Here is a 17,446-nt window from a genome sequence, read left to right as displayed (position 1 = left end):
CATCTTTCCTCCCCCTCCATCTCTCTTTCTCTCCCCCCTCCATCTATCTTTCTCAATTCAATTTCAATTCAAAGGAGCTTTATTGGCATGAGAAAACATATGTTTATATTGCCAAAGCAAGTTTCAAAATATAATAAAAACAGTTGAAAATGGGGAAAGCATCTTTCCCTCCCTCTCTCTCTCAGATCAGACCTCTCTCTCAACTGACCAATCGGTAGCTTTAAATGCCCTAAAACACCAAACTGTCTTGCAAGAACCAACAGTTTGCGTCGCGTCACCTCTTCGGTAAAAGTTGTGCCGCACCACAAAGACTACAGCTGCCGGTCAGCAACTTGCACATTATGTTCCACGCCTGATTGAGGAAATCAAACAGACGCTTGAGCATCATGGGAAGACGATTGGGAACAAACTAAGCATTTTCATGCTACTCTCAATCCTTTGTTTATACGGTTTTGTTATATGCACAGAATACAAATTGATATTCGTAGATTTGCAACTGACACTGGTGCCTTTTTATCTGTCCTTGAATTTCTGCTCACTTCTATTCCTCTTCTCGTGCTCTGATATGCTCAGGCTCAACAGCCAAACAGAGACCTCTCCAACGATCGCTGTCGCCAATATAACATGCTCAGGCGGATTAACGGCCACCATTAACCACATGAACCCTAGCGTCCATATTTTGGTCATAATAGGCAAACATTCAGCAAAGAAAAGTGAATATTCGGCAGAAATACAGGTCTACAAGGTGACAATTTAATGGGAATACAAGCCCAAAAAAAACATGCACATAAAATATAATCCAGGTCAATCCAGTGATCTATTTCATCTGCTAATGAGAAGATCAGTTGCAGTGGCTTTGTGGCCTCTTTATGGTCTTCATAAAAGCAGCTTATTAGGTTCAAGTTTACTGATAAACAATACAGTAATGAAATATCGAATTAAATGCTAATGAAATATCTTCAACACCGTAAAAAAAATATGAATAAATAAAGAGATAGTGTTGTTCTATTGTGTGGTATATTTTTTAAACACTTAAGCCCAATTTCATACTTTTTAAATCTTTATAAAGTTTTTTGACAATATTCGCCTATATAATTTGACTATAATGCCATGTGACCAAAATATGGACGACAGGTTGAATGTGGTTAAATTGCTTTGACTATTATTTGACCCTATAACTAACAGCATACAGGTCACATAGTAGGAGGTAGGTCTAGTACAGAGTAATATCAAGGGGCAATTTCATGTCTGTTCATATGACGAGTGCTGTCAGTGGGTACACAGAGTAAGCATAGACCATGCATATATGAATCACATTAATAATCATTCATGTTGTGTTGACACATTCCTTGTTGAGGTAATCCCAGCTTGAGGCTCCTATGCCCCACAGTTATATAACCCCTGACTCAGCAGTGCCAGACATTGTGTGTGTGTGTGTGTGTAATCTGTGTATATGTGTGCGCACGCACCCCAGGGTCTATGTGTCATCCGCATGCATGTATTCTTACATGTGTCTGTCTTGTCATGTGTCTGTCTTGCAAACAGCAAGGCATGTGATTGTTTATTTCCCCCTCAGGACAGCAGGGGAAATGCAGCAGAGAAGAACAGATTCACAATGCCCCCTCTCTAAATGTCTCATCTGTGTAATAAGACACTAATATTAACAGGAACTATGAGATGTTACGTAAGGGCTTAGTAATAGTTTTTACTTGCAGGCTCTTGGTGGAGGCAGGAGGGAAATAGCATGGAGATACAACTGATCACACAGCCACCATAGATTGATTAAATTGGATGAGTCAATGTAAAAATAACAAAGCAATGATGCCACGCACTGGATGGAGGATAATGCCTATTGACAACGGATCGAAACACACAATCAGGTCACAGTGCCGAGCTGGGTGTCTTTTTCTGTCATCCGTCAGTGATTCACGTTGATGACAATAAGTTGCTTGGGATAAAAGTAAAACTAAAGTTGGCTCTTGAGTAGCACTTATCACACTATGTGCTGAGAAAGCTGCTTTGCCTGGTCAAATGGGCAGAGATAAAGCTGCCCATTTGACACACTCGAGGAGAAGGACAAATGTGAACTTCTTGCAGAAATTAGTTTTGCCAAGTTTATACCCAATGATTTCCAGACAAAGTGGCACAATAGAGTGTTTATTTAGACTTTTTGTGGCCTCTGATTCTGTCTCTGATCACTCACTTTGTTTCAAAATTACAAAACACTGTACAATTTCAACCCCTATCAAAAAGTGATTTGATTGAAGGCTACAAAATGCTAACAGTCCAGGAAATACCATCAGCCATGTTTAGCCAGTTAGCATTTTGCGACCCTCACTCACTTTTCGAATTCGATTTGACATTCTCTATGCTATGCCGTGTTTGCCTTAGGGGTGAAGCGACCCAACTTATTTGTTTCTAGTTCACCACTCACTATAGAGGTGTCTGTTCTCACACATGAGGGAGGTGGGCAGTTTCCCTGCACACCACCATCCCCTGCTGCTATGTATGTTATGTGAATGCATACATAATGTGAAGTGACAACGCAGGCAGTGTCAGAGATCTCACTGACAACGCTATACTATGATTGGTCTCTTGTTCATCATGGCTTAATGTGCCAAACCAGTCCTCGCACCTTTCATAAAGAAGAGACTCAATCAGAAGCACTTTATTGACAAATAAATTGAGTAGCCTACATAGGCTGTATAGATAGAATGATAGACTTATTGATCCTGAGGGAAATTCAGTTGTCATAGCAGCACCACAGTACACAGTGACAACCCACCATAAGATAATAGATTTTAGACTTTATTGTGCCCAAGAGGAAATTCCTTTCCAGGGCGCTGTAGATATTGTCGCTGTCGGAGCGGAAACCTTGTATCTTAATTTTTCATCTTTTTATGTTTTTTCGTAAGTCAATGCCCTATACTTTGTTGTACAAGAGTGTTGCGTGAAAGTAGCGAAAATAGCTGATCTACAAGCTCACAACGCATCGCAATGCGACCTGTTGTGAGCTTGTACATCAGCTATTTTGACTATAACTGAAACATTTTGAAATTGAAAGTGGTTAAGTATGTCTGTGGGTTTGAATATTTAACAAATGAAAAGTATATCAACAAGAGTTTGTATAATAATACTAAAATAATAACTACATTGGAACGCAGGTTCTTTTTTTTCTTTTCTTTTTTTACATATCCTGAATTGGACATGCAAGGTTTCCACCTGACAGCGATGATATGATACAACATATGACAATATACAACAGCACACAATAACAACATGACAGACAGCAGTACACACTCAGGCCTGTTCAGTGATGCCTATTGAGGTTATCAGGCTTTTCCCAAAGCGAGCCCTTCTACACTGCGGTGTCCAGTACCTGCGCCTCCGAGGTCAGTAGGGTATGGTAGTGATTGAGTGGGTGTGTGACGTCCTGTTCTAGTGGTGTTGTAATGCGTGCAATTACTTTATTGTTTAGTTCTGCAAGCTTGGGTATGGGGAGACCAATTATTCTAGCAGCAGGGTTGGTTATTTATGTGAGTTTGGCCTGATTAATAATGGATAAACTTATATTACATGGACAAGGACATGCATGGACTCTCATTAGTGGCTTTTAAAATAAAAATGACCAATAGGCAGGATTGACCCAAACTTTGGAGAAAATGCAAACAAACACGAAATGTAAAGATGAAGCCATTAATTATAAAATGTTAATGCAAGATATGGGCAAAGTTGTGAATAGACAATGGCATATATCGATGCCATTGTCATGAAATTGGCATGAAAAACATACGTTTACATTGCCAAAGCAAAAGTGGAACAAAACAATCAAAACAAAACAATGTATGTATGTACAAATAAATATTGAATATGAATATGAATAAAATAAAAGTGTAAACAGAGCTGTGTTACATTGCAACTTTGAGAGAAGACTACCTTAAACTATTCAACTGTCAGAAATAGTTATACATCCATATAGGAGAGGTTAGCTTGGTATAAACTTTTGAAAATTGACAGCAGTACTTCGATGTTTTGCCTTCACTTGGTATAAAACCTTTGCTACAAGTAGCAGCAATTTATTCAAATGTAATTGAATTAAAGTTAGTTGCTCTGTTTATATGAACAGTATTTCTATGTACCAAGGTCATTTGGTGTAAACAGTGCAGGGATACACACACTGATTTGTAGTCCTAGTAGGTGGTTGTATTCCATTAGACATCCTTCTCCTGTCACAACAGCTCACAAATCTTGCTGCTGTGTTTGCACATTGTTGTACTTCACCCAACAGATATGGGAGTTTTTTTGTCATGAGTCATGTTTTCAAACTCTCCTTGGGTGATTGTAATCCGTGGGAAGTATGTGTCTCTGATGTCTTGGTACAGTGGGCAAGTGGTTAGGAAGTGTAGCTCAGTTTCTACCTCGTTTTGTGTGCAGTGGGTGCACAGTCTGTTATCATCGTGGTATGACAAATAAAGTAAGTGTTGACGCAAGACAACTTCATTTTTTAAATGGAAGCTTTGGCTTTAAGGACAAAGTGTATATAGGCAAGAGAGTTTTATAAATAAGACTTTGGGACTCTTGCATTATGCACTCAGCAATATGCCGGCCCCATGCCAGCTAAAGCTGTCCTCTTATTTTCATTGTGGAGCTGGGAAATGGATTGTCCGCTGGCCTTAACCAAGACCCACTATTGTTATTCTAATCAAACCAACAAAGGCATCCAAAGGTCTTTTTCTCATCTCCACACAAGAGCCATTCGACACTTCCTAATCCAAAACTTCCTCTCCCCATCCCCCCACCGGGGCTGAAACACAAACACCCACACCCACCCCCCCCATCCCCCCCCCCCACACACACACACACACACACACGCACAAGCTCAGAGCATTGTGGTCAGTCTGAGAGGTCATTAGCACCTGAGCTTTGGGCTCCTTGTGGTCTGGCTACTGTTGCTGTCACGCACTGATGGACTTCCATAGACTGAGGTGTCAGGAATCACACATGTCCCCTTCCACACCCTCTGTCTCAATAGACCAGTGGGGAGGGGGTCAGTGTGTGTTTTGCGAGAGAGTGTCTGAGTGTGCACATGAGTGGGGGATGGTGCGCGCTTGTGTGTGTGTGTGTGTGTGTGTGTGACGGAAAAAGTCAGAGAGAGAAAAAGAGAGAGGGAGGGAGGTAGGGAAAAGACAAATACAGAGGGGAAAGGGTGGTAGACAGACAGAGAGAAAAAGAGAGAGAGAACGTGGGAATCTGAATGACAGGGAGAAGACAGTAAAGAACGTTGCCAAGTGTAGCATGCAGCCTCTCACACGCTCAAGTCCCTGCCAGGTCAAAGGTGATTCATCATCTGATGACATCTTCTCAGCCGTAGAGAAAGAACGCTCTATCTCTGTGCTAATTCTATTCAATTCCAAATTTGCACGGAGAAAAAGATTGTCCAAACATCACTCACCACTACAATGAAGCAGTCACAAAATGTCCATCCACTGTCTACTTCTTACTGAAAGCGTTGAATGAACGCGAGAAAGCAGTGGAAGAACATTGTAATAACAAAACGAAGAATAGCGCCTGCCATTGTACTATTGTAAATACTGTACAAAAAGATTACTCAGTGTGAGATTCAGTGGGGTGGATGCTGTTCATAGCCAAAGTAAAGCTTCATGCTTTGACAAACATTCTGGCTAGAAACTACAATGTTGTTCTTGTTTTTTTTGGCAGTGGTTGGATCAGAGCCAAAATGCACATACTCACACAGCAATGGAGCTTTTAGTCAGCGGAACAGAAACAACTCAATTCAATCGCAAGGTAGCAAGTTATTGCACGGCAAATAACAACAATGCAGGTGCCAAATGAAAACATTCACAAGGTGTATGGAGTGTACAGTGTGTAGAAGAATGTGTGTGACTGTACAAGCAGAATGTACAGTATAGACTTCAGAGAAGATGGTAGATTCTCCATGTGTCCAAAAAAGGGTTTATAGGACGACGCACCATTAAACTTTTGGTGAGACTGCAGGTTTATGATATACTGAATGTGTCCTGTTCTCCACTCACATCGATTGCTCTTTTCCTCTCTCTTTCCCTCTCTCTCTTAACACATTTTCACTTCATGTCTTGGTCTAATGGATCAAAGAGAGAAGCTCCCCAGAGAATGAAGGTATATTTCTTTTATCCTTCACCACTCTCTCCTCTTCATCCTGCATGTGATGCTGGAAAACAGATCTGGGACGAAGGATGGAAACTTCAGGCATTAATAATTTAATTTCAAACGGTAAACAAGCCATCCCTCTCTCTCTCTGCGTCTCTCTTTCTCTCTCTCTCTCCTTCTTTTTCAGTCTTCTTTTTCCATGCTCTTTTCTATAGTCTGTCTCTCTGTCTAATTAGCCACGGTGAGCAGCAGCTGCGTGCACGCAGGTTGTCACGTAAACAACATGAAACACAGCTCGATGTACAAAGCCACATGGAGACTGGGCTCCAAAGTGAGTCAGAGCAGAGGCCCTCGCAAACAAGCTCTTATTCTTTACTGAGTGCTATGACGAAGAGAAAGTACACAGCACTCCACTGTCGCCAAGGCATGGCTTCAGCATCAGTTTGTTTCTTATACTCCCAATGCCATATTGATATGTGTGGAATAGAAAATAGTTACCTTTGTATGCGTTACCGCATCTTTGTAGTGATATTTTTAATTTATCTTAGTAATTGTGTTTTTCTAACTGGTAATCTTACTAGCACATCTTATAGTGGGATTTCTTATCAAATGTGTAATAGTTTCTTGCCTTTTGTATTTGGAAACTATTTGCATCATTCATTTCAAGTGATATCTTCACCCGAAGACCAAATTTCTATTTTTTGCTGATTGCGCACAGTATAAACCTTTTCTTTCTTTTGGTGGCTTCAGCTTTGGGTTGCGTTATGGTATATATCCCACTTGCAAGAACACATTTAAACACACACACACACACACACACACACACACACACACACACACACACACACCACACACACACACACACACACACACACACACACACACACACACACACACACACACACACACACACACACACACACACAAGAAGAGCACACTAGGGAGCATGCAGTCTCACTGGCAACACTGTAGCTGACTATGTAGGTTAGCTTTTAAATGTCTGAGAACAACAAAACCCATTCACAAGTACACAAACACATACACACACCACTCAGTGAGCGATCACATGCATGCATGCATGCATGCAACCCCCCCCCCCCACACACACACACACACACACACAGAAGAAAAAAGGACCTGGGGTCTGCCATCAAAGACGACAGGTAGGCCAAACTCATCGGACCATGCACCATAACCACCAAGCATACAGCTCAGGGCCTTTTGTATAGTTGTATAGTGCATTTAAAAGCATCTTCAGAGAGGAGAAGTGTGGCTGGAGAAAAGGCTGCTGGAAATGAAAGCAAGGAGAGATGAAAGGGCTCCTAACGATGCACCATAAAAACCCACTGGGATGGGAGGGGCCGATCACTGTCTGTTGACACCATCTCCCCTTGTCCATTCACTTCTTAAGGCCCAAACAGACCAAGCTAACGGCTGTTGGCTGGCCAACAACAGCGGGGGTCTCAGCGGCACAGGGTGGGCAGTGATAACAAAAAACGTCCCAGTTCTGCAAGTAAAGACCTCTATTATAATCGCCCATGCCTTTTCATAATCGCAAACAATCTGAAAACAATCATTGCCATTGGATAGTTGTAATTGCATATTATCTATGAACAGCACATATGCCAGCGAGAAAGGAAGAGAGAGTTTGTTCTACTTTTGCTTTGGAAATTGTAAACGTGTTTTCTCATGCCAATAAAGCCCCTTTGAATTGAAATGGTATTCAAATAGATTTGAGAGAGAGAGAGAGAGAGAGAGAGAGAGAGAGAGAGAGAGAGAGAGAGAGAGAGAGAGCGCGCGACTAGTTGCAGGCACTTCATGAACACACTTTTTTACAGTCTATGGTACGCGCTTATTTCTGGTGAAAGAACATCACGATTGATAAGCTGACAGACATCCTTTTATTTGTAACTGTGGATATAGCTCTGGTAAGTTATTTTACAATATGATCCACTTTAGGGGGTGGTATTAACTCTTACGGAGGGCATGCCCAAGTGAATGCAAGAGTCGCCCCTTGCCATAGCTAAACTGTCATTTCTATAAAGTTGTGCCATCACATGAATGGTGCCATTAATCTGGTCAAGGTGAGATTTTATAATATTCTGCATGGTATATTTCTCTCTCTCTAACTTCCTCCTTGCCTTTGTGCTTTTCAGAAAGAGACAGCACCCATGATATAACATTTACGGTAATTAAAAGGTTATTCACTTGTCCTCATTCATTGCCATTTGAAGATACCTCCTGTCGTGCTGGAAGGATGGTGAGAGCTATTTAATCGTAATGTTAGTCACAAGGGAAAAAATAAATTTAAAAGGTCCCATTTCATCTATCATCTACCTCATCTAACTCTCATTTAAATTCATGTAGCCTGCCCTAAAATGTAGACAGAATACTGTTAGCTGCCTTTAACCACTCAAATCCTGGCATTCCTTTTTCCACCCCCCACCCCCAAAAAGCAGATCTACAAGCAAGTGAGCTTGCTATGTTCGCAATTGATCATACAAAGTATATAAGGCTTAAGTTGTTAACAAGGAAAGCTTGCTGCCTGCAATTAGTGTTTTCTAAATCACATCCAACGGAGACAATACAAATATCTCATTAGGCAGGGATTGGGAACAGTGTTAAAGTCAGACAGCTAGTGCATGCTATAAATTGCCAATTACAGCATTCACATCTGTGGCCACAGAAAACATGAATAAGAAGTGAAGTGCTTGCATCTGTGTTGTCTATCTATAGAAACCTCAAATACAGCCAATGTAACTAACCGTGGACTCTGACATCTCTTTCACATCATTTCTAGGACAAACCAGGCAATGCCAATGTATTGATCCCGCAACTAGGGTAGCTTTTGTCCTGGTATTGATTGCTGAACCACTGTGAATTTCAATGTCCCCCAGTTTGATAAGCATTAGATTAGGCCACGGGCCCCCATTTGATGACAAACTTTATCAGTGTGGGACCACAATCTATACTGTAAAATCCTCAGTGTTAATTTAACAGAGAGTGGACCCAACTTGGTTTTTATACTTTTAAACTATATTTGTTACTTTTTAAACCTTACTCTCATGTTTCTTCACAGCGTGGCTCCTTGGAGGCAAGCCATCCAGAAGAGTCTGTGTGTGTGTGTGTGTGTGTGTGTGTGTGTGTGTGTGTGTGTGTGTGTGTGTGTGTGTGTGATTGTGCGTGCGCGTGCGTGTGCACGTGTGCGTGTATGCGTGCATACGTGTGCGTGTCCAGAGCTAATCTCGCAAACCACTGGATTGACCAAATTTACCTTTTGAAATATTTAACTTTTTAAAACTTTAACGTATACTGGAAGTCTCTAACTCTAAATTTGAAAATCAATATGACATCACAGTGTCAATATGACATCATCAACATGTCATCCGAGATCCTAATCTGAGTTCCCAGAAGCTCTCGCATAAAAAACGGGAGGGGGCGAGAAACCAAGATCCACATGGAAGCCAGGCCATTATTAGACCCTGTCTAGTTCTTTCTCTGCAATCTGTCAGAGAACAATCAGACACATAGTAGGTTTTGAACTGTTCTCACCTGCTGTTGAACTTCTCTGGGTGTTTTTCTCTCATCAGGTGGAAGCGGTGGGCGATAGACGCGTCCTGTGGGAGAGAACGAATATTACCTGGAGGCCCTCAGTAAACTCTGCACAGTAAAATCCTCACTGTAAATGTATGTCCATTTGTAAGTCAGAGAGCGGACAAATGTAATGAAAAGGACGTGTGCACTGTCAGTGCCAAATTAGCACTGAGGAGTTTACCGTGTACATACACACGCATGCACGCACGCACGCACACACACACACACACACACACACACACACACACACACACACACACACACACACACACACACACACACACACACACACACACACACACACACACACACACACACATACTATATTATTTAAAACATCCCACACACACAGGCACCTGACACTACATTGCACTCACAAACATGTGCAGCAAATGCAAAACACATATAAATATATGCTTACATACATGTACTGCATATGTACACAATATATTTATATAAATAAATAAAATGTCATGGTCAAAGATTTCATAGAACTGCAAAAATGTGTTGAGTAGGTTTAATAATAATGAAAAAGATCATTGGATGAAAGGTTACGTGGTCCTTGGGGCAGCTCAATCAGGACCCTGCCCTCCCCTTTGTTTAACCCCTGACCTATAGGCCAGAGGTGGACTTCACCCAGATAAGTCACGCAAAGACAGCATGACTGCCTGCACATGACAGCAGCATTCATTTGGAATGATGAACAAACTGAAGTATAATCTGCATTTTATTTTAAGTTGCTCTACATGGTCTTCTTTCTAGAATAGCTTAAATAGATTAAGAGGAGATGGGTGCAAATCAAAACATGTGTTCATGACTACTTCAGCAGATTTTCACCATTCAGTTGGTCAAGTTGTTACCATAGTGCGGAACTGCACCATTCAAATATCCTCCAAATAAAAAATGATATTCGATTTCACAAATCCCATATCAGCCTTTATTGACAAGCTGGGCTCCTGCTTATTGTTATTCCAAGCTGTGTGGCAGTACATCTGGTACTGGACTGGACACTTTAAACTCTGAGTGGAAGTGATCAGTCAAACAGACCACCCTTAAATTGACCCCACTTAACATGATGACCAGAGCCTGAGCTTGACCAGAGCTGCCCAAATTCAACTTGCAGCTGTAGGGTGGCATCTGTCTCTCGCTAATACACATCCATCTCACATATTAAGTTCAAAGAAGGTTCAGGATGATACATGAGCATACAAATAATGTCAACCGGACGTCTTAAAGTCATACTGCGTAACTTTTTCAATTAAACAAAAGTTACTTTTCACTGGTATATATATATATATTTTTTTATTGCAAACACGAAGATTCTCGTTTATGGCACTCGACGGGCGTATTTGCAAACACGAAGATTCTCGTGTTTGGCACTCAATGTGTTAACAGACAAAGGAGCTACTAGAGGTGTCGCCAAAAAGACTAACAAAATGGACATAACACACCTTTTTGATTCATTGATTGAATACTTTATTAATAGTTTGTCCAAAAAAAGGCACAGTGGCACAGATTTATACAAAAGAATGCTAAAAGGATAACCCAATAAGCCCAGGGCTTGTTTCCATTAAGGTCCTGGCACTAAGAAGTATACAAACACATGGCTATCCTATAATACCCTACCTGTCACCTGTAAGGTGATAATGGTAAGCTAATAATAATACACTGGTAGGAGGGGTGGGGGCCAAAATGTCAAACGGAGACATGATACATGAGACAATACAGTTTGCTGCTACCGCATCTAATGCATGGAGGCACTGTGACTAATGCCTTGATAATTACAGTGCCTGCTGCTTGTCTAAATGACTTTTCTCATTCACCACCTCTTCCCTCATTTGTGGCAAATAGCAAGTTCAGGCGATTTTACTCCTATGGTTACGGAGCATCACCTGACGGTGAAAAAGTACACATTTATTCATAGAGTGAGAAAATAAAAAGGCCGCCTACAAATCCAAATTCTCAAGCTTCTCAGAGAAATGACCTAACGACTACATTTTCCATTACACATGCGGCCGCTGCCCGGCGTCGCCGGCAGGACATGATCAGCCCCATTGGCTTTTTCCTTTGTGTAGGAGAGTAACGTAGTCAGTTCTCATTTGTTTCATCAACAAATATTACAAATTCTAAGGAATCTCAGGAATGTTTTGACGTAGTGTGCTTCAGTGGGGAAAGTGAATCACGTGATTTCCTATTGTACTTTTCCAATACTACTTCTGGGTACCGCCGCATAATTAATAGAATTTTCTCCAGACTGTATATTTATAACAGAATATTATACACGATACAAAGCCAACTACTCGACAGAATTGCTGGACTCCTTTTTTTCTTTTTGGAACACAGTTACGTTTGGGATTTTGAATGGGATTTTTTTAGGGGGGGGGATTTTGAATGGGGTTAATGCATAGAGGTATAATATAACTAGAGGGCGGATTGTCCCGCCCCCAGCTATCATTTCAATGAATGTGCTCAGTGGCGTTTTGAAGCACCCGGAAGTAAGACTAGGAACCAATATGGAACCAATATGAACCAATGGAATCGCTCCATGCGTCGTGACGCGTCGTGAGCATGCGCACAAAAAGGGAGACGCACGCGCAGTAGCATTTAAGTGCATTCTCAGATTTGACCACCAGGCTTGGCCGCTTCAATGTTCTACCGTAGTTCTGGGGGCTTGGGTTAATGGGGTAACTGGTTGTAGCCACAGTGACGGAGTAGTGCAGTGTTTTTCAAACCTTTTATAACCAAGGCACACCAATGGACAAGTCAAAATCTCAAGTCACACCTGTATTCATAGTGAAAACACCTGGGGCCCTATAAAGGGCCAGACTGGCTAAACCCACTAATTTGGGATTTAGGACTGCGCAGGGGGCGTTCACGTGGGAAGTTGCTATTTTGGGACACCTGCCTTACCCGCAAAACACCTGCACTACCCGCATAGGTGTGGTTTGGGCGTTACAATAATAAAACCAATCACCGTGCCAGATGCCATTGCCTTTAAGAGAAGACTGCGCAAGCCATTATCCCCAATGCAATCTTACAGTCTCCTCTCTCCCTGTCTGCAGTGTTGCCAGGTCTGCTTATTATAAGCCACATTGGGCTTGTTTTTCTGTAAAGTTGCTTGTAAATAATGGTAGTCGCAGTTGTAAGCTTGTAGATCGGCTATCTTCAAATAGCAAACATATATGAATATGCACATTGTTTAATAGCCGACATATATAGGTTTGAAGTGCTCATGTGGCCTATTATAGTCACTTCTTTTGGGCTCGTTTTCATAGACCTAGATGGTTATTCCTCTCGCAAATTCTGGCAACACTGCTCCTCTCGCTGCAGCCACACTGAGGGGATTTTACATTGGACACATATGCCCAACGTTTACTTTATAGGCTCTAGCCTTTGATTGCCTTTCAATAAAACCACATTTGATAGACATACGTATCGTCCTTACTGATTAAGTAATTAGAGATTAGATAATTTTATATTTTTTTAATCAGTTCATTAGTGTGTAATTTGGAGAGCATTGCATTGCGCGATGCACAAATTGTCTTCTTTGAATAGACTATCATCTTACATAAACACATCTCCTATAATCTGCTGATTATAGGACAATTATAATCACATAGAATTATTGTGAATTAGGAGAGAGGGAGACCTTGAATGTTGTGCCGTTGTGTGCGCCCTGGCCGACTCCAGACATCCATTGCAGGCACCACGCTCTACCAAACCAATTTCTCTTAGCAGGTGGTTTTAGATTCCACTATGTGCTGTCCCAAACGTGTGTGGTCAAAATAGCAATTTTGGGGATAATGCAACAACACGCCCACGGCCACACCTCCAGGCGCAAATAGTGGAGTCGGCATAATGAATAGCGGGTTTAGCGGCCGCGAAATACCGTTTAGGGACAGTGCCAGCTCCCTTATCCCTAATTCACGGGCAGTGGGCAGAAATTCACGGCTAGTGGGCAGCGGGTGTGGGTATAGCAGTGACAAAAATAGGGGCCCTGATCAACAAGCTCACAACGTAAGCGACGCTTGTAGACCAATTTGGGAAATGAGTGCGCACAATATACTGATATAGTAAATAAAAAAGATTATTCATAAATTTTTGTAGGCCTATAGTATATATTACCATAATAAGGTGTGGTTGTCAAACAAAAGGCACACCTGGACTTGTCCCACGGCACACCAGTGTGCATACCGTTGGGGAGTAGCTGGAGCAGTGGCGCAATTTAGCCATTTTTCCTTCAGTTCCATTTTTTCCCCCAAACATAAATGAGCGAGGGAATGGGGGTTGATATCGAATAATTGACAAATCTCACCTGTCATTGTTACAAATCAGCAGCAGCTATATTTAGACGCAAGGCTATTGTGCATGATTCAGTAGCGATGCGCACTGGCAGATTCTAGCCAACCGTATCCATTTCCTGTGGTAAGGTCTCTCTGCCCCTGACTGCCTGTTTACGAGTCTTCTCTGTTACGGTCAGGGTTGTGTGACCCTTTTTGTTACAGCAGATGGGAAAATCAAATGCTCATTATATGGATGCATCCTTTGAGAGAGTGGATGTGGATCTATATGTGTTGTAATGTGCTCCTTTCTCATAGGATGTTTTATTTAAAGCTTTAGCGTTGTGGTATGTCCTGTAGGTTTTTCTAAAAACTGTATTAGAAGGACACCAGCATCAAAACATGTCATTGTATTAACAGCCTTGGCCATAGGATTTACATGAACACTGACCATTTTCCCATTAATGGGTTTATTTGTATTTTTATTCTTGTTTAGCTTGTTTAGAAAATGTCCAAAGTCATTAATGTTACAGCTAATCATAAATCAACGTTTTTTCCAGGGACTATTTTTGATTGTCATACTTTAATTGAATCAAGCGGTTTCCTCAGAACATTTACGGCAGTAATGTCCTAGTATACCAATGAGTCATAGTCATTAGGCTAAACATGGTAGACTTATAGATTCTTCCCCAGGGTTGTAGTAGAGCTAACAGCAGCCAGCTGTCACCCTCCGCCCTCCATTATCTCCTTCTTGTTGCATATTCTGTACATTTAATAGTAAAAGCCAAGGGAGTACTGGTGTTCTAACAGACCATACCAGCAGTGGGCACTGTGGGCTGGCATCCTGCCACCCTGCCAGCCAGTGCAGGTGTTTCATCGCCTGCTAGAGAGAAGGGCGGAAGGTGGAGAAAAGACAGCTGGTCATGCCCAATGACACGCGTCTTCACTTGTCACCCTGCAATCCATCCATTGGAGCTGTTCTCCGGAGGCTGCCCTCTGCATCAATCACCCCTCTGAACCAGAGCTACAGTAGCGTGCTGGGATCCCACAACATCAGCAAATATCAGGTCTTAAAAATAGCATCTCTATCTGCCTGCTGGGCACAGTTAGGAATCTGATACTGGAGGTGTAACTACTGGTCAGTAGTGTGTGCTGAACCAGAGACAAATGTGAGGTTGACTATATACCCACACAGCGAAAGCCAGCAAGCAAAATTGTAAACATGTGTCCTCCATCAATGATGCATTTTTGTGTGACTCGCCTCGCTCACCAAAGTCAGGTAGTAGCCATTACCATTTGCATAGTCCACCTCGCCCCTGTGTCCTGACAACATCGCTGTTAGCTGTCGCTATACCGTAAGTATAGATTAAGTTTAAGCTTAAAAGTTGGTGTAGTTTAAATTCATTAATTAAGGTTAAGTTTATACATTGGTAGTATGGTTAAGTTTATTAAAAGTCAGTTTGGTTAAGGTTAGGGGTTGGGTTAGACTTAAGGTTAGTATGTTTAAAGGTCATAATGATAAATATTAGAAAATGTATTAAATAAAGGTTATAATGATAATATTAACTCTCTCAGTGCCACGCCCCGAGATATCCCGAGTTTTTCCCGAGTACCCTCCGTGCCAGCACGAGAAATCCCGAGTTTTTACTTTTGACTGTGGTGTGCGCTATTCTGTTTATTTTTCATGATCACTTTCGCATCCTGACTCCTTCAGACTCATTGGGTTCCGGTTTCATGACGCAGATTCCGTTTCCGGTTCTCATTTTTTTCCCGCGGTCATTTTCGGCCAGAATAGGGAAAGTCACGGTTTTTCACACGGTATAAAAAACGAACGGAGAGGTCCACGTCTACTCTCTTTGGTCTGGGTGACGATCAGTCATCGTAGTCGTGTATCACATCGTAATTTAGCCCGATCAACGATTGTCGAAAATGTCAACATCCGGTTATGACCGGATATGACGTGAGCCTGTTTGGGAGGGGGCGAGTGAGCCAGCGAGGTCATCAATGTGTCGATTTGTTCCTCTCTACTGGTAGAACTGTATTATGGGTTTAAAAACCCAATCAGATCATTTATTTGAATGAAAAATTACAAAATTAAAAAATAAAATAAAACGCAAATTGCTGGCACTGGGGGAGTACTTTATGAAAATACTCTTGGCAGTGAAAGAGTTAATATAATAATCATTTTATACATTTTGGCAGGTCCAGAATTATCTTACGTTATTATGTTTACCTCTCAAGGCTGAAAGCTTGCATTATCCTTTTGTGCTTCTGTTTTCGTTGGGAACTGTACTTTTTCCCTATTATGCTTGGAGACAGCCAACACATTACAATGTTGCAAACTGCACCCCCAAACATGCCCAGCTTGTGTCTTGTATAGAAGAAAAGGTTTGGACTGATATTTACTACTGTACATAGACAGAGTGTCCAGTACTAGAGAATGCGGGTCATCGTGGCCTGATGTGACTATGACCTCTCAAAACATGATGAAAACGATATCGGTTACGTATGTAACCACGGTCACGGTTATGTGAGCGATTGGATCACTCCAATGTGATGTATCGGTTAGAAAACTGCTGGCGACCCACCGTACCCGAAGGGGGAAGGCCGCCCTCCCGAGGCCTCTGTGAGACTGAGGTCTGCCTGTTTCTGTGCCGAGCCAAGTGCATACGGTCCCCCCAGTATGCCACAATGCGCGCAGCCCGCAGGGTCCTCAAATGCCAAGCGTGCTTGGTCCAACCCAAGGCAACGCATACAGTTGTCATGTGAGTTCTCTGCGGACATGCGGAAACTGCAAGACAAGCAGGCAAAAGCCATCGTGATATAACACACACCAAGTGATTTATCAACGTGGAAGGCCTGCAAAGCATGGAAAAAACAACAGCGTAAATCCCTGTGTATATCTCCCGCCGCATATACAGTCACTCGCCTGTATTTCTAGCCCATGGCCTTATACAGGGAGGATATAGTGTGCTTACAACCCAGAATGTGTACGCAAAACTGCAAAAGCGCCTAAGCTTAGCCTGGGACCAGACGAATCTGCTAGTGCAAAAAAATATTGCACTCTGACTGCGATTTGGGTCTGGCACCACTCCATAGAGAATCCATTTCCTGCTCCAGAAGACGTGGGTGACCAATCAGGGCCCAGGATTCAAATAAGGGAGACTGTAATTGGTAGTTGGTTGTAGGTCTAACCAATTGCGTCGAGGGCCATTGTTTTGATCCCGCCCCTTGGGGAAAAAAAACGTCCTCATGGAAGCACCAGACTCATATCCACGCAGTGATATAGTCTGGCTACGCGAGGCTAGCCAAAGCTAACTACACACAGTTTCCCAGAAAACTTGCAGGGTAAGCTCAGTCCCCAAATACGAGACAACCGGGAGGGTTTCAGCAAACAGGACGAAACGACAAGAAGCCCCCAGCGC

At 42.2% G+C, this 17,446-nt stretch overlaps 1 protein-coding gene across 3 annotated transcripts in view; it reads right to left on the bottom strand.

The window, feature by feature from the left end:
• dgkg (diacylglycerol kinase, gamma) overlaps positions 1 to 17,446 on the bottom strand; it is a 110,048-nt gene that overhangs the window by 22,764 nt on the left and 69,838 nt on the right. For all 3 annotated transcript variants that reach the window (XM_080412972.1, XM_080412973.1, XM_080412974.1), the window contains one exon: positions 9,700 to 9,764. In XM_080412972.1, coding sequence (XP_080269098.1) covers positions 9,700 to 9,764 — 65 coding nt within the window. The remainder of the gene's footprint in view (positions 1 to 9,699; positions 9,765 to 17,446) is intronic.

This window comes from Gymnoscopelus braueri, assembly GCF_963280865.1.
Source record: "Gymnoscopelus braueri genome assembly, chromosome: 18".
Taxonomy (NCBI): Eukaryota; Metazoa; Chordata; class Actinopteri; order Myctophiformes; family Myctophidae; genus Gymnoscopelus; species Gymnoscopelus braueri.
The sequence above is the reverse complement of the archived record's forward strand: the minus strand, read 5'-3'. Positions and strand labels throughout refer to the sequence as shown.